The 18,243-nt window shown below is 39.6% G+C and overlaps 1 protein-coding gene across 4 annotated transcripts; it reads right to left on the reverse strand.

Moving 5' to 3' along the window:
- Window positions 1-1,475: 1,475 nt before the first annotated feature.
- On the reverse strand, window positions 1,476-18,159 carry ps (RNA-binding protein Nova-1-like protein passilla). Of its 4 annotated transcripts, none has more exons than XM_012375560.2 (6): window positions 16,960-18,155; window positions 13,748-13,894; window positions 13,505-13,662; window positions 12,766-13,117; window positions 11,905-12,359; window positions 1,476-7,615 (listed from the first exon to the last, which is right to left on the reverse strand). In XM_012375560.2, the coding sequence occupies exons 1-6, from the start codon at window positions 17,075-17,077 to the stop codon at window positions 7,607-7,609; spliced, it is 1,239 nt and encodes a 412-aa protein (XP_012230983.1). In that variant the 5' UTR covers window positions 17,078-18,155; the 3' UTR covers window positions 1,476-7,606. The 4 variants fall into 4 exon arrangements, with proteins under 4 accessions (XP_012230983.1, XP_012230981.1, XP_012230982.1 ...); XM_012375562.2 differs by lacking the exon at window positions 1,476-7,615 and adding an exon at window positions 11,699-11,834 and having other exon boundaries at window positions 16,960-18,157; XM_012375558.2 differs by having other exon boundaries at window positions 1,476-12,359; window positions 16,960-18,159.
- Between the last annotated feature and the right edge of the window lie 84 nt (window positions 18,160-18,243).

Raw genomic sequence — 18,243 nt, forward strand, 5'->3', positions numbered from 1 at the left:
AGAGATGTTGAACTTACCATAATTCTATTAAACATTTTATTTTTGCGTTGCATTATCAAGTCTTTTTAAGTTTAATTTTTTTTAATAAATCAAATCGCGAAGATCGAATATCATTCTTTGTTTATAAATTGATTATCAATCGAATACAATACGCGGAAACGCTCAAAATAAACTGTCTTATTATGCGTACAAAAATAGTTGTTTATTTGTTATTTTTTTAATTTACATTTACATACTTTTTTTCTTTTTATCAAAAGCTTGATAATAAGATTATTTGAAACAGACCGTGTCACTCGATCGTCGGTGCCCCAGCTATATAATTTTCAAATATTCTGCATTATTTACAAATAATTCGTCGTGTAAAAATACAATCCTTCGTTTTTACTGACTAGTTAGAATAGCATCTCTTATACGCTCGAGATTGTACACTTAGAAATATAAAAAAAAAAGATAAAAAAATATATCTATATAATTACAACGCGCTATCCTTAATGAGGTACACATCATATATGTATATATACAAGAATACAAATGTTTATTCGTAATTCGAATATCAATATAAAAAACCATGATATGCCTGCCTAACATCACAAACTTTATTGATATCGATTTATGATTGACTCCTCCTCACCACAAAAATTTATTACGACACTCTCTTTCCCTTCCAGCCGTACGCATAATCGCGTTACTCGATATTGCCTGGAATACTGTACTGAGCGAGTTTTGTACGCAAAGAGGTCTGCGGTTCTACTCGTCGGCGTGTAAACGACGAAATCTCACAAATCTGGGACAAACAGTACAGTTGTAGGCACCAACACAATTTCCGCAAGAGAAAAGACATTATAAAAAATTAATAAAAAATTTTCACTATCTACTTTATCATAAAGATTAAAAGTAATGATAACGCGTAAGGGACAGTCCTCTGAAAATATTTGCCAACGATAAATTATGATTCAACTTATCAATCGCTATTAATTAATTTGATGATTTTCTAGAAAAGGAACTAGAAAGAGACAGAAGAGAGAGAGAAATCTCAATTGACTTTAACTAATGTTTAACGAGGAGAATCCATCAAGATTCAAATAATAATGTAATAATAAATGCTGCACGGGATCTTCGGATCGTGCCCGTCGCTGTGCCGCTGTTGTACGATCTTCTTTATTTTTATTTTCTTTTTTTTTTGTCGAAATTTGGAAGACCGTCTCGTTTCATTCGAGGGTTCGCTATGCAATTGCGAGATGCCTTCCGAATTTCCACAAAATTACAAATTGCGCTTCGTTACTTCGGACGAGTATAGAGGAAAAACATTTGGTTCACCGAGAAATTCAATGCGGTGCGAAAACATCCGCGCGATACCAGAGAGATACCTTGGTGAATGAGAGAAACGATGAACGCGTATGACGTGATCATACTGCGAATACTGAATGGACAAATGGATGGATGGTGGCTAGGTCATGAAATGAAGAACAACAGAATGCATTTAATGAGCGATTGTTTATTATGCTCTTATTATGGTCACTTGTCATACAGGTAACGATGCTTCTCAATGAGTGAAAATAGTTAATATATTATGTTTGTTTGTTTGTTTTTTTTTTTTAACTTTTATATAATTATTTAACATTGAATGGAATAAATTGAATGATGAAAGAATAACAATTTATGGATGCAAATAAATGTGGTTAGAGTGTAAAGTAATAATATTAAGATTAGCCCTTCGGAAAAAATGCTGTGAACTAAATTATACTTCATCGATAACAATAGTGGTGCCCAAAGTGGTCACGTCGGGGGTAATCATTAATAAACTTCATCGACGAGCGCGAAAGTGCAAAAGTAAAACGCGTTTATCATCGCTCCGTGTTGATCAATAAATAGAGAATTTTTCTGTAAGCCTTACGAGCCGTACGAATATGCGTACTTTGAACGTCGCGCACTTATCCACTTACTGACAGAAATTGCGTCTCGTTTTTGCTTTCTTTTACCATGCTCGTATCACATGGTTTCTTTGCTGTGAGCGGTAAATATCCTTTTCAGGATATTTTACGTGCTCATCCGTGGTATCGTAAATCATTATCATTGATATTCAACCGAGAAACAGCACTATTTCGCAATTTTGGAAACTTGCACAACTCAATGCGAACTCTTGAGCGTTACACAATAGTTTTTTTTTTTTTTTCACGTAGAATAACTTTTTGACAAAGACTGTGTGATGTAATTTTGTGCCAAGAAATCGTTGTCGAGATTATGTTAATAATAATTGACACCTCTACGATAAACTTTACGGTGTTGTTCACCGTGAATAGAAAGGAGAGAAATTCGTGACGGCGAAGGACATTCGTTTCCCGAAGGTGATTCAGTGAAATCGCCTCTGTATGTTAGATTGTCATACAATGCCAATACTTGCGATTTTTTAACATTACATTTTTCTTATTTGAAAAATTGAACACATTTTTAACGTTTTTAAGCATTAAGATATACGATACGCCGTTAGAGAATTATTGAATTATTATTTAAATTATATAATAATGAACAGAAAAGCGCACCAAATGTCTCAACGTACACCTTGTCCGTCATCGGCTTCTCCTAATTTTGCGAAACAGCTCGCCAGAATGAAGATCAACGATACCGTGGATGTTCTCTCGCTTCGCTCTGATATTATCATTTCGAACGGCAGCCGATTACAATCTTTCGTCACGCTTTCACGAATCCTTACTCGCCTAAAATGTATGTTCGAACCTTCCGAAGAGTTACGACTACTTTTACTACTAACTTAGCGTAAATATCGATAATCTTAGCTCTTTCCGCCTAGTAAGGAGTTGAATCGCAATACCCTTTTCACCTTTTATATTTTTCTTTTTGTTTTCTTCTCTCTCCGCGTCTCTCGCGCGGAGGCGCGCGGAGACACCTCGGAATATATTAAAAAATACGCAATTTTGCCCATTGCTCGTAATGCACCGTCGTTCTCGTGTCGTGTCGACAGAGGAAAAACCGAACCGCCTTCGTGTGTGACGTGTACACAATTGTAGCGTAAAATGTATACCGATAACGATGGATTTTTCTTTCCTTTTTTTTTTTTATATATCCGTCTAATCGTGTGTAGCGTCGTGAGTCGCTTTTCAACTCGGTAAAACGCATGATGAGAAAAACGCACTGCCGCGTATATGTGTGTATATGCATGTATGTATGTATGTATGGTGTGTTGCGTGTGCCTTAAATTACTTTATAGCCGAAGGAATGTAAGGTACAATACTTGATCGTGATTTTTTTTTCATCATCGGTGCGAGACAAATAAATCTCTCTATGGTACCTTCGCAGCCAGCTGCTCTCTCTTTCTTTCTCGCTCTCATATCTTTTATTATATATATATATATATATATATGTATATATATTATATTATGGAAGATAACACTATTCTCTCTCAATCTAATAATTCGCCGAGTACGCCGTAATTGTGACACTCGAAAGAACTCATCATCGCGTAAGTGAAGCGCAAACGCGCGTTCTCTCTCTCTCTCTCTCTCTTTCTCTCTCTGTCTGTCTGCAGGATCTTCTTTTCGCGTATAGGCATGCAATTTTGACATTATGTGATCTGTATTTGTGTAAATGTGTATGTGTGTCTCTGTGTCTGACATCATGTGTGAAACAAGTCATGAATATGCGGGATGAGAGCACACGCGCACTCACGTGCACTGGCGACTTATAGCGATACGACTACTTATACTCAACAAGGTACTCAATAGTTTTCCTCCTCCCTTCTATCCCTTTCTCTCTCTCCCTCCCTTTCTCGCTACCTTATTTTATTTAATTGGTTTTTTTTCTTTATTCTCCTTTTTAATCCCCGAGCTGCTATGTGCTACTTCTACCTTAACAACAACGATCTCACACGTCCGAGTGTTTCTTCTTTTTTTTTTTTTCTTCTTTTTACATTACGCTTACCCAAAATAATATACCATATTAACAGCCTAACTCTATTAATATTCTCACTTCCGATAAAATAACATTACATACAATTTTTGTACAACCCTCTTAATTACTTTGTAACGAATAGCGTTCTAATTGTCGCGGACGTGTAACGCCGCCTCGTTACATTCCGACACATAATTTTCATATTTTTATTCTATTATATTCTTTTTTTTTTTTTTCCTCTCGAACGAGATGGGTTTCGCGCGCTACTTATGACAATGACGCTGAACTAGGAAAAACGAAGATCATGATATGGGAAATATCAATCGAGTGATCTCTGAGTAGTGCTGTATATCTTCGATAATCTTTATATTTTCATATATGCAATAATTTCGTCTCTCTTGCTATTGTCAATCAATACATATTGCGATATATACATATTGCAATACATATTGCGATACGATGCAATAAATAAATTCCTCTTTTCTTATTTTTTTTTTTGTGACGTTTTCTATAGCGATATCTTAGTGTAACATGTCTTAATATATATTACGTTTTACATTGATTTCCTTGGCTATCGGTAAATTTCCGCTCTATTATCTTAGATATTTGATTATAGCGAACAATTGCAAAAAAGTGGCAGTAAACTAACAAGTAGAGAAGCAAAACTCTTAGAGACAAATGCAACATTCTTTCTGAAGCAATAATTAACTCTGACATATATTGCGAACAGCTGGCTTTTGTATACAGTTGTATTTTCTTTAAATTGTCATCTGACGATATCAGTATAGGCCCTCAATCCATAACTTGGGAAATACTTTTCGTAACAACTTCAGCAATCTTCAGTAATATTATAAAATTTACCCACTTCGATAAAAAATCGAGTTTGAAATCGATTTTCTCCCTCCTTTCCTTAGCGATAGCAGTCGATTAATTTTGATTTTAAATTGCCAAATTGCCAAGTGCACGAATATCAGTTCAGAAATTGTTGCATTTCTGGATTGAATTATCATTATTACTGATCACGTAGGACAAGCTGGAACAAGATACATGCGTGTAAAACTAGGAAACGCGAACGTGTAACGCGACAACATTGAGAAATCAAAGTAAGTTAAACAACATCCCTCTTAATTTGCAGCAATCAGCGTTTACTATAGCAAAGCCATCGGCTTTCATTCTCGCTTAAATCGTTCTCACTGTATTTTTTGGCTGCTCCACAAGAGAGACTTTATTTCTTTTTATATACTGCAAACTAAGTAGGTATATAAAGATCTCGTAATATATTTCATAACGATATATATTTTTTTTAGCATATTAATGTGAAATAAATGTATAGTCCGATTTTATTTGAAAACGATCTGCGTGGGTCGCGCAGGATATACATATCTTTAACAACACGTTCTACTGTCAAACGTTAACAAGTGTGATGTCTGATGGAGCGGGATGGGGCTGAGGGGGAGGGGAAGGGTTCGATATGGCACTAAAGGATGTGGAGAGTGCGGGTGACATGCAGATATTTTTTTGCCCCTGACGTAAAACGCGGTTCTTAATGCTCTCTGCCTCTTTTTTGCGTTTTCCCTCATTTCTATATTCTGTTTTCTCTCTTTTTTTTTTATATATTTTTTTTCACATCAGTTTAATGGCGCTTAATGCGGATGGAGCGATGAAATTCGATGGAACATGATTTCTTTACGATGTAGCCTAGCACACACAGCCAAGTAACGTGACACGCGAGTCACCCTCCGCGCGGCGACGAGTGTCAAAATTCAGTTAATAGTTACTGTAACAATAGTCATAATTAGAATTGAGGCGAGTCAATGCAATTCCTACAGTTTCCCTGATCACTACACGCTACACCTCCACGTTGGTTTATAATTCAACCTCTCCCTTAAATTATCTTCCGCGTGTATCCCCATACACACGCGTGTGTATATGAGCGCACACGTATACAGATACGTAATTATATATCTTTTTTCTAGATTTTTTTTTGTCTCGGATAGGATCGATCATTTATTGTTTAAAGTGTTTCAAATCTGTACTGACGTAATTTCGTAAAGAGATTTAAGAAACTAGCTACACATCTATGCCCTAACTGTCCTGTGGTACGACTATCGACTGGCGACGCGCCGCGTAACGCGCGTGCACGCGCCGCGCCGCGGTCTTCGCGCTTAGCGAGCGAACGAAGAAATATATCTTAAACTGTACAAAACAAAGCGTTGTATGAAAAAATAAAAGACTCTCCTAACAAGGGCGACGACTGCCGGTCTATTGTAACATTGTAATAGTGTCCTCTCATTAAACAACTCGTAGGTAACATTGACTGGCCGACCAATACTGCTTTGCCACCTCGTGCAGTCGCCGACTGCATCGTCCTTTTGTCCCGGAAAATCGTCAACGACACATGCAGAATGTTTAGTCCTTTCCGCTCGTACGATCCCATTTTATGCGCATGCCGATTTGTCTGAGATGTAGCAAAAATAGCCGAGAAACATTGTTCGTTTGTTTTTTTCAGAATCAATTGATTGCGTGAACATTCTAAAAAGAGAAATTGAAGATGTTTGAGCATTTGTTCATGTGCGAGCTCCATCGGAATCGTCGACTCAGAAAGGATTAAACGGTCCCTGTGCGCGAATCAATATCGCTACATGTAATAATAACTTTGTCACCAATAACACTCTACTATTAATATACATTCAATATATTGCGGCATGTGTCATTTGCCGACCTAATATTCGTGACAAAATTACATTTGCTTTAATATCGATCGCATGCGGGGACCCGGCTTTACGCGGCTCGAGCTTACACGTGGAACTGTGCACTCGCGTTAGATGTTAGATACTTCGGTACTACGTAATATGTCAAAGGTACATATATACATATACTAGTACACTAACGCATGTCCACGTACATCTGTCAAGTGACATCGAAAGGTTCAGCTAAAAGCGTTACTTTAATAATGGGTTACAATTGCGTTTTGCTCATTTTCGTGATACCTTGAAAAGTATCGAGCTTTCAAAAGCAGGCATAACTATTGGAAAGCAGCGGGCTCATTAATAGCGCATCGTTAGAAAGCAGGCTCGTTAATAGTCGACCATTAATTTTCAGAAATGCACACCAGAGCATTTTCTCTATTAAATTTTTCTTTAATCGAGATCCTTCAAAAATATATCTATATCTAGCATTCTGCCGTTTTTCTCGTTCACGTTTTACTCTTTTTCATTATAATGAGCTATCAGCGTCGATGCGACTTCCGAAGAAAAGAACCACGATTAAAGTAACGCTTTCAACAATAAGCTATCCGAATACCGACACTTTCTAGTATCGATACGGTTATTAAAATGTAACAGGTTTACTTTGAAACCAACGTACACTAAGGAGAATACTTATGTTAGACTGGCTGATCACGCTTATGGCTTCTATATGTAAACTTTCGTTTTCTTATGTTCTGTTTGATTCTTCTTACCGGAATATTGCAAGGAGATTCGTCTTCCATACGTTTACGCATTTAGTTAGGAAGGGAATCGGCTTCGTCCTGATCTCTTGTGTCGTCATCGTGATAAAAACAATAAGGGCATCATCGCGCGCGAAACACTGCCGCTAACAATGCTTAACCGATACTTTAGTGTGCGCTGACGAAGCTCCCTTTTTTCCTCGCCTCGATCTCTCCTTGCCCTGGCTGAACTTTTTGCATGCCGTTGCACAAGCTTTACTTTACCTGCGCAAATAAATTCTACAATTTTACATTCTATCAACTGTAATCTGTGGCATCTTTCACGTACTGGCAGCTGGTAAATATAACACTCTTTCAACACCATCACAGCTAGTCTTATATGTAATCTGCTCTACTACGGAATGTTTATATAAGAGAGAAACCGTAATCCTACCCTAATTGAATGTGGGTGCTACCTACAAGTTGTTCGCCAGAGAGACAACTCCTTCACTTCGTTTTTGGGTATTGCGTTTCTACAAACATGTACGTCATAGCTTGTGTCATTTGTACCAACAGGCAATGCATATCACAAAATTAGTCGCTTCACTCTGTGCTAACAAAGATAGGAGACGCCGGCGGCGATTGTTTCATGCAATTTCTATACGGCTATCGCTCGAACAATGCTAGGATTACAAATATGGCTATTGCGAAAATATAATAACGTAGGGTAGCGGGGATTGGAGGCGGATAAAAGTCGAAAACACTTATCTCAGAGGAAGTGTAGTAATCGCTCGGTGAGAGAGCAACGGCTTCCCAGCGACATGCAATATAGCGACAAGTGAGCGGAAGTGGAGTCGACAAGAGGAGTCCTTAATTGAAAATCAACAGTCTGCCCATCCAATCTTCTCCACCCAGCGTTACAATCAGAGATGAAACTACACAACTATCTCTCACAACTTTAACAACAGGGGGAAGATAAAATAAAGATACCGATCCTCAATCGATAGTCCCATAATTCTTCTGTCTGCGAATAAATATTAGAACGATAAATAACATTACGATTGTGAACATGAAAGACGAATAAATAATATTAAATCTAATAGGTAACGTACATATTTGTAGCAGTGGCAATGTAGAGCTGTGCCTGCGCGTCTTGTACAAATGTCTGCGAACGATAAACAAGATTAAAATGGCTATTCGAATGACAAATGCCGTTTACGCGTTCGTAATTCGTATCGCGCGGCAAACTTAGCAGCATCTTTCGCCTACCGGCAGTCAGCCAGATAATGTTCGTAGCCAACTATAATAGAAGAAGATTTGTAGCGCGATGAGAGAGAATTTTAGCCAATTAATAGACCTAATGTGATGATTCCGTATTCCCGGAGAGAATGACGATCGTTTTTTATATATATATATATATATATTATTGATCAGTATAATGAAATATATTATGCTGCCGTTAGCGTTAATAGCACGAAGGCCATTAGAACACACTAATCCATAAATTAAATTAATGCTATAAGTTATATTTATATGCTCTCTTAAAACTTTAGAATCGATCTATCTACAGCAACCTAGTTATTATTTCATATCTCGGTGACTTGTCAATGTATTTGGGCAACACAGTGAAGTTTAATTGATAATAGTTCACATAGAATTTATGGATAAACATAAATCTGTTTTCTCCTCTTTGCGGACGCAAATATTTTGTCAACAATCTTTTATAATATCATTCCACGTTCTTATATATGTATAATATTTGTATATATATATTATATTTATATTAATATTCTTTTATATATATATACATATATATGTTATTTTTATAATTCATTTAACGTGATTTCTCTTTTTGTAATAATCTAATGCATCCTCTCTCTGTATTATATATATATATATATGTATATATATTTATCTTTAGATATATATGTCTATGTATATATATATATATATCTCTCTCTCTGCACAATATATTATCATTCCCGTTATGCGATATTTATAAATATACAAGTCATTGTTTAAAGAGCGGTGGGCCAGCGCCTCCAGTTATGAATTGTACTCATTGTACAGTTATATATATTCCATTTTTAACGCTATATAGCTAACACTTCAATAATCGTCATTTGAACTAAACCCATTATTGATTACTACCTAGCTTATATCACCCCTTCCTATTTACCTACCTACCCCCAAAGAAAAAATGATTATAAAAACCTCTACTCATGGTAGATATCTTTACCGATCAAACGGCGGAAACGCAACGAATTTATCCGATTTTTAAGCCAATCCTAGTATTCAATAACCTGCTGACTCACTTGACTCCATGACCAAAAAACTCCAAGATTCACTAAAACTTCCCATTTGGCTCACATTTGCATAAGAGATTTTGCAGTGTTCCATACAGATGCTAATTTTACCATACAGAACCCAAAAATACGTGACTCAGCTAATAATCGAGATTTTCCATATGATAATGATTGAAACAAATAATAGAAGAGTTCCCGTATCAATGCGCCTACGATGAAATAAATTAAATCTCTGCTAAATTATTTAAAACAAGCGAATCTGCATCGGTAAAAAGTCTCGCGCACGGCGAGAACGATCGAAGACATGGTCACGTGTAAATAAAAGACTTCTGAAAAATACTTCAAACGAACGAGCGTTTGCGTCATGTCAAGAAAGCAAACGTCAATACACGCTACTTTCTCCCAAAAGGCACGTAATAACAAATTCTAATGTCAAGTCCGATTAAATGAGATTAAACTAAATGTCAGGCAAAATATACAGAGATCTTAATCGCAGTCAACTGACGATCGCCTTAGAAGAGGAAATAATTAGACTAAAAGTTCAAAATGAATAATGAAATAATTATTATCCGAGAATGTTATCTAAAGTGATTGCGCAAAAGGTATTGCTTATCCTAGTGAACAAGTGTTAGCGCAAACAGATTTCCATCCCTTAGAAATACACATTAAAAAATAACAACATTTGACGTTAATCTAACTCTGTATACATTAATCTAAGCGCTACAAAACTTAGTTAGATGAGGTTTGTTTTGAGATGGAGACTCATAATCGCTTTGGAATTAAGAATATAACTTGGCAATAAGGAGTTATCCGTTATTTATTTAGCTGGGCCAGCCAGCGGCATTGTAAATATATAAATATATGTTTATATATAGAATAGCTCTCACTTTGGATATATATTAATCTTCCAGCCAAGGTATTTGTACAGAATGTTCCGGGAAAAGTTACAAACTCGTAGAGCTTTAAATTCTAAGCCCTATAAATTTATAAGTCTTTTTTTTCTTTTTCAACATTCTGTACATGTAAACTCTTTGGTTTTGCCAAGGTATTACTCTGTGCTCGTTGAACGAAGTAAATAAAATATTTTGCAAAAGCGAGGGAGTGTCTATTAGTCTAAGTATTTCCTATCTCAAAAGACAATTCAGAACGTTAATCTTGAACGTTTTGTCTCGATATTTCAGTTGACCAATCGATGACTGACTCAGATTCAATGCCGTTTCAACAATTGAGTTCTGTATGAGTTGATCTTTTAATCATGGTGAAATTGTCCCGTAAAAATTCGGGGATGCAATTATTCAGACAAAAGTCTGCCGAGAAGAAGCCGTATTTCCGAGTGTAATAGCTGTCGCGTGGCGTGAATATTCGTGTGGCTAAAGAGATGCCATATTCCGAATCGATAACAATATATCACGGATTACCTCAATGGTAATACGCTATACACAATAACAACTAGTTATTCGTGGCAACTCTGATGCGGTACGCGCGTGTCGTGTGTGATAAAGCCCCGTAATGTGGTGTATCACAGAACAATCGTAGTAGTTATATATCGTACAACATACATAATATTCATATATGTATATATATATCGTAATAATCTTAAAAGATAGATAAATGTTGACGAGCCATGATGGATGTATGAACGTAAGTGATGCGACAATGCAAGCGCTATAGTGACAACGCAGCGCTATAGTGACAACGCAGCGCGATAGATGACAACGGGCGGTAGGTTGACGATGGACGAAATATATAGATGTGTGTGTATATATATATATATATATATATATATATGTGTGTAAGTGTGTATGTGTGTGGTGTGTGGTGTGTCAAAAGTATAAGGGGAGAGAAAAGAGAACCGCGCCGTATCTGGGCGCGTGTTCTACCTTCTCAGGGTGTGAAGAGGTGAACAACGGAGCTCAATAATGGGGATGAACAAGAGGAGTGCTGTACTTGAAATCAATGGATCATACTGGCGATGGCATTCTGACGCGCTCGCTTCGCCTCTTCTTCACTAATCCTTTGCTCAATCAAGTATTGAGCAGTGTTGATCGCATTGGGATAACCCGTGATAGTCACTATGCGGTTCCTGGTACCAGGGGCGAACATGCCCTTCTTAGAGATTTGTATGTTGGCGCCACTTAGGTGCTGAATCTCAATGAGGGCACGACCACCGGGTCCCAGAATAGCTCCCACTATAACCTCTGCAATTTCTATGTCTACTTTCTTGGTCTCCTTGTTGTTGGCGTCTACCTGTGTAGGACTCTTACTTACAAGTGATAACTGGTTAGTGCCCAGGCCGAACGAATTGTTGTTCAGGTGTATCGCACTGGCGGCGGTGTTGTTCTGTCGAAACGGATCGAACGGCTCGTACCGATCGAGGGTGTTGCGCGGTGTCGGCGAGGTCGATCCGAGCGTAGGCACGGTCCCGATCGGTCCGAACACACCGCCGTTGTTGTTCGAGCCATTCGCGGTCGTCGTACTGTCCATCGGATTGCCCAGGTAGCTCATACTCGACGGCATCCCGATGCCCATCCCGAGAATGTTGTACTTGGCGAGAGTCGCAATCGCGGCGAGTATCTCCGTAGCGGCGGGCTCGGAGAAACCTGTCGTACGTAGATTCAGCTTTATGTGTTCTAACAATTGCGTCGTCACCGGCGCCGTGCCTGCTGTAATGGCCGCGCCCAGATTCAAGTTAAGACTTAAACCAGCGCCGTTCAAGAGGCTCACTAAAAAAAAAAAATAGACAAATAATCCCGATGTCATTTATTTTATTAATCTAATTTATTAAACGCGAATGACAAAAATAAAAATATATCTCAATATATACGTAATATAGATTTAAACGTGATCAAAAATTGCAACAGAAGGAACTTGGTAACAAATACTTTTCTTTTAGCAATTATATATATTCATATAATTTTATTGTTTAAATACGTAAAAAATAATTTATTTCTTAATTTAATATTTGTGCAATTATCTATATATAAATAATAAGGATAATAGGAAAGCGCGTACTTACAAGTATACATCTGTGATATTATTATACGATAATCTTATCAATGATAATGCTACGCTAATAACATTTCGTGCGTGGAGAATACTTTATCAGCACTATAAAACTCGTTAACTAACCTGTATTTAGACCAGCTGTAGACGTGTACGTTGGAGTAGTTGTGGGCGCTTGGGCGTATGGGCTGCCTGTAGGATTGTAGTTGGCAACGGGACCACTTACATCCGCATAACTGACATTAAGGCAGGTTCCACTTTGTGGATCATCTACCACTTTGGCTAAGATCATGTGCAACGCCCTTGTGTTATTTTCTTTCTCACCGATCACCGTTATACATCGCTCTTGAAGGGACAGATCTTTAGCTTTCTGACTAATTTGGACGTACGAGCCGGATTCTTCTTTAATTTGCTTAATGTAGTTCCCCGCCTTTCCTATTATCATCCCCGCAGTGCTATTAGGCACTAAAAGTTTCACCTGAAATAGCAGTTTCAGCTCATGTCATTTACACGCACACAATTTACATATACAATAAAACCAGTGATTGAGATTAATCGTAAAAAAAAAAATTTTTCTTATTCGATATAAATGTGATAATCATTTTTAAAGTTTTTTAAAATAAATTATTATCATGTTATAAAAATTTATTATTAATATTATAACAAATTTAAATTACTTTTTAATGAATATAAAATATGAAAAAATAAGCAAAATAATTATAATACTTATAAAAAACAATTAATAAGTATTACATATAACAAATTCACAGTTATTTAAGAAAATATCTCGTGTATAAAATGTCAGGAAAATAGGAATTCCACATAAAAGATTCGTCATATGAAAAAAATGTTTGAATCTTTATACCTGCTTGTCTCTGTCGGCAGTAGCTTTACCAGAGTCGAAGTCAACTGTAGTTTTCGCGGTAAGATCAGGTTTCTCGCGTATTTTATCCATGATAAATTCCATAACTTCCATTATAGCATCTATAGTGCCTGTAATCAGGCATACTCTCTCGGTCGTCCCTGTAATGAATAAATAAAACGGTTCCTATAATAAATAAATAAAAAAAAAGCACACAAATGCATATGCTTGAAATTGAATATATACCCGGATAAAAGTCATGTGATTTAGACATCTTCACCCTTGCCCCTGTATCCTTTTGAAGTTGAGCAATTGTGTCTCCACCTTTTCCAATAATAGCCCCGGCCGCAACGCCGGGGACCAATACTTTGAGGTGATAGGTTCCATCTCCTCCTATAAAAACAAGGCAAATATTTTCTTAATTATTTTTTATATTTACACTGTAAAAAAATTAATAAATACCGTAAATACATACAATGCAAAAAATAGAAATAAAATTATATTGCAGTGAGAAAAATAAAAATAAAAAATTACTGAAGCTTGAAATATTGAAGTAGGAAAATTTAATCAGAGTATGCAGTCATATATGCGAGATGATGTAAAAGATAATATTAATTAATATTAAATAAAAATTTAATTTAATATTAAATAAAAATAAGGAATTATTAAAGCTTGAAATGTTGGAGTAGAAAAATTTAATTAATTTAATTATCAGAGTATGCAGTCATATATGCGAGATGATTGAAAAGATAATATTAATATTAAATTAATATAAAAATTTAATATTAAAAAATTAAAATGATATAAGGCTCATAAGATTTTCAAAATCAAAATTATTAAACAGGAGCGTAAAGAGCCAAAAAGCAAGTTGATCGTGCAATAGTTTATTACTTAATAATAATATAAATAGTTTATTACTTAATATTAAAAAAATTCTATATTTATTTTTCTAGCAAGTAAAAATTATATTCAAAGATGTAATATAAAAATATAAAAATAAATTAATTTAATTTACTGAAAAATGCATTTATATATTTTGAAGCTTTAAAAGCATAAATCTAATGTTTTGTAAAAATAAAAAGTTCTAATAATTTCTTAAAAATTAAATCAATTCTTAAATGTAATCGCCTGAATTTAACTACAATCCTGAGCGTCACATATTGTCGCAACTCGAGAAACGTCGATGTTGCATCGCCAGTCAGGCGAACATATGATTCGTCAGCTGAAAATTATCGATCGAACTAAGATTGATTTATTTGCCCCCTCGAAATTGGAATTCCCAGTCCTCAATCTACGACTGAGCATAGTTTACCAAGCCAATTCGTTCTAAAGATGCACAATCTTGCTTGCTTACGTTCATGACCGAACGACCGAGATGATTAAGGAAGTTTCAGGAAATCAAAGTTGGATGACGCTGACAAGCTGAACAACCAAGTGATGACACACGCAGTTGGTGAATAAATCGCGCGCACAAACAAGAAGCAAGAAAAAAAAAACAGCCCGATTGCAGAAACAAACTTGCTCTTGATTAGCATTTATCAGTTGTTTCGAAATTATAGTTTCGACTAAGTAACTGGAAAAGAAAAATCAAGACAATCGCAATTAACTCTTCCGTGACTAGCATATGTGACATGTATATTTCCCACAACTTTTTCGTAAATTATTCTAATAATTTGATAAACATTCTAGCTTAAAAAACGTTTTATCAATAAAAAATACGACAAAAAGCAAAATAAATCAGCTCGCGAGAGGGAAAATAAACATGAATAAGATAAAATTAAATAACCATAATTGTATCGCTGATTTTGACTAATCAATTTTATTTAAAGATCACTCTTTCTGAATGATAAACTCGATTATGTCACGAGCGAAGAAAGAAAATCGAGTCGGTCACGGTCAACGGTGACTAAGTCCAACGCAATCGGGCCGAAGGAGGTGCCGTGGTAAAAACATCGACGTGGCTGAACATAATCCGAACAGACCCGGTTGCACCGACAGTTACCACGGTTAACCAATTTGCTTGTCCGTCCTTTTTGCGACGGTAATGAAGGAAAGAGAGACGAGAGATGATTAAAGTCGGTGCAATCGAGCCGAAGGGACGGCGCACAGCAGGAAGTCAGACGTGCGGAAGGCAAACAGCTGTTTGACAGATGGAGGCCCTGCGCGCTGGCTCGGCTCGCTCGCTCGCTCGCTTGTTCGCTGGCTGGCTGGCTGGCTGGCAGGCTGGCTGGCTGGCCCGGCGACCTTGACCCGCAACCTCGGCGCGGGCGGTGAGGTGCGGTACGTGCATGCGTGACAACTCACCGATGCGCCACATCCTAGTGGGCGCCGTCGTTCTGCGCGCGGATGGCAGCGGCGGCGCGCGTCACGGCGACGACGTCGACGACGGCAATGGTGGCGACTTCTCGGCGACGGCGACGATGACGGCACCGCGTTACGGCTACGCGAATACGCGGTGCGCGACTCGCGCGCACGGACGATGCACGAAGACGATGCGGATGATGACGGCGAGAACGCAGCGGCACGGCGACAACGCGCGCCGCAATTTTTCCGATGCTCGCGCGACAAAGTTGCAGAGTCACCGTAGGAGCAGCCGCCGCCGTGGAAGCGGTCCTCCATTAACGACGTTCCACAGGCACGACCGCCCACACGCAGTCGAGGCAGAGAGAGAGACGGAGAGAGATAAAAAGAGAAACGGCGAAACGGTGGAGGAGGAAGACGAAGCGCGGACGGAACGTCAAAATTCAAACCACTGGTGTTCTCTGGTTTGCTGTCGAACTTGGATGTATCTCGCACGCGCAATTCTGTACATCGGAGAAGATAGTATACACTGCAGTGACAGAGTTTGAGAATAGAGGGAGAGGAAAAAAGGAAAAGGGGGCGACGAGGCAGAGGCGGAAAGAGAGGAGACGTGGCACAGGAGAGGATGCGCGAGGTGAGGCGAGGAGAGGCGCGCTATGCGACGGTGCACCGTGCTCGCGTTGTCGCGATGCTCCGGGCGTACATACGACCGATCGCCTGAGTGAAGCGATCCGACGAGAGACCCCCCCTTCGCCCCGCCATCCCGAAGAGGAAAACGAAAGGGAATGGCCCGCCGATCACGAGCGGATGAGATCGCGCCGTGTCAACAGAGCACGGTGATGAGATTGTCAAAGGCGAGCGCGCGAAACGAAAAACAGAGAGAGAGAGAGAGGGAGAGAGAGAGAAAGAGAGAGATCGAGGTAAAGGAGAGAAACAAATGAAGCGAGAGAGAACGAGGTGCGGAGAAAGAAAGAGATATTCCCGCGTATATTTATATTGCTTATTGCGCGAGTATGCGTGCACGCGAGAGAGGAGGCGATCCGACCAGCGAACACGTAGCTAGCGAGTGAGCGAGCGAGCGAGCGAGCGAAATCGCCGATGGAGACGCGGTGCGTGGCGACGTGACGCGCGGCGTCGATGACGCCCGATCGAAATACCTGATCCGTAGTGTGATCTCTTGGTCGCGCCGTTTTCCGCATCGCAGTCGAGCGGCCGCTTTCTGGAGTCCGCAATCTCCGGGGAGGGACACGTCTCCATTCCTGAGTCGGCGGCCATCTTGGTTTCGCTCGTTGCGCGTACGTACACACACAGCCACAGAGAACAGACAGCACACACACACACAGACGCGGGAGAGATGTACACACGTTACGCGACACCACACTCTCCTCCTGGTTGGAGAAGGGGAAGGCCAGGAAGGCAGAGAGAGAAAGAGTAAAACGGAGCGAACAAGCGCGCGCGAACGAGATGAACGAAAGGTTGATGAGAGACGTAGTGGAGGAGGCAGCAGACGATGCTTGTCGCGGGGGCAAGTGTCGTGTTCGAGAATGAGGTGCCAGGCGCGAACAGATAGACACCGAATGTACCGCTCTCGGACGAACGAACGGACGTGCGGACGCGCGGCTGCGACAACGGAGATTGCTGCTTGACGATGATGAGAGGGGGACACGTAGAGGAAACCCGCGCCACGGACGTACGCGCGCACGTACGGACGGACGGTCGAACGAACGAACGAACGAGCGGGCGGACGAGCGAGCAAGCGAGCGAGCGAACAAGTGACACACGCGCTCGCGGGGTGCCGCGTCTCACTGGCGACTGCTCGCGGCTCCCTTGCCAACCAGCTGGTTGATACTCCGCGACTTGGTGTGCCCTCGCGTACACCTCTCTAGGCTCCCCGTGTCTCCGTCTAGCCTGCGCGAGACCTATTGCTACTCAACTCTGTCTTTCACTTCTCGCTCTTTCCCTCTTGCGCGCAATTTCTCTGTCCGTCGCACTTCCACTCACGTCCTCTGTTCAGCAGTGGTGGAACGAACCGAATGCATCGCGGGCGCCTCGTTCGGGCGCCATCGTTTTGTTTCGTTCCCCGCGGAAAGTTCGGGCCGACCGATCGGGCGGATGCTTCCGGGACCCTTCGCCTTCCAAGTCCCTCGGAACCGCGATGAGCGTTGCAACGCGGCGCACACGACGGATGAGCGCGCTCGTTACGTAAGCAAGTGCTGACGGCGGGGACAGACGTAATCTGGCGTTGCGTCGTCCTGCGCGTTCCAACGCGCGCGTTTTAGATCGAATTTATGGCGTCGTCGCCGTGCAACTCGCGCGCAAACACTGCGGAGTGACATTTCGACGTGATTGCAGATGTTTTTCGATTTTCGATATTTTCAGAGCTTTAATTGTTACGCGCGTTGCCTATATGATTTCTACCTTTTATCTTCGCACACTTATTC

This window comes from Linepithema humile, chromosome 1 (genome assembly GCF_040581485.1).
Source record: "Linepithema humile isolate Giens D197 chromosome 1, Lhum_UNIL_v1.0, whole genome shotgun sequence".
Classification (NCBI taxonomy): Eukaryota; Metazoa; Arthropoda; class Insecta; order Hymenoptera; family Formicidae; genus Linepithema; species Linepithema humile.

Coding starts and splice junctions, on each gene's coding strand:
- ps (XM_012375558.2), bottom strand. CDS start 17,077: ATGGCCGCCGACTCAGGAATGGAGACGTGTCCCTCCCCGGAGATTGCG. Junction 13,895..16,959: donor GAGATCACACTACGGATCAG/GTATTTCGATCG, acceptor TTGTTTTTATAG/GAGGAGATGGAACCTATCAC. Junction 13,118..13,504: donor CTGCCGACAGAGACAAGCAG/GTATAAAGATTC, acceptor CTGCTATTTCAG/GTGAAACTTTTAGTGCCTAA.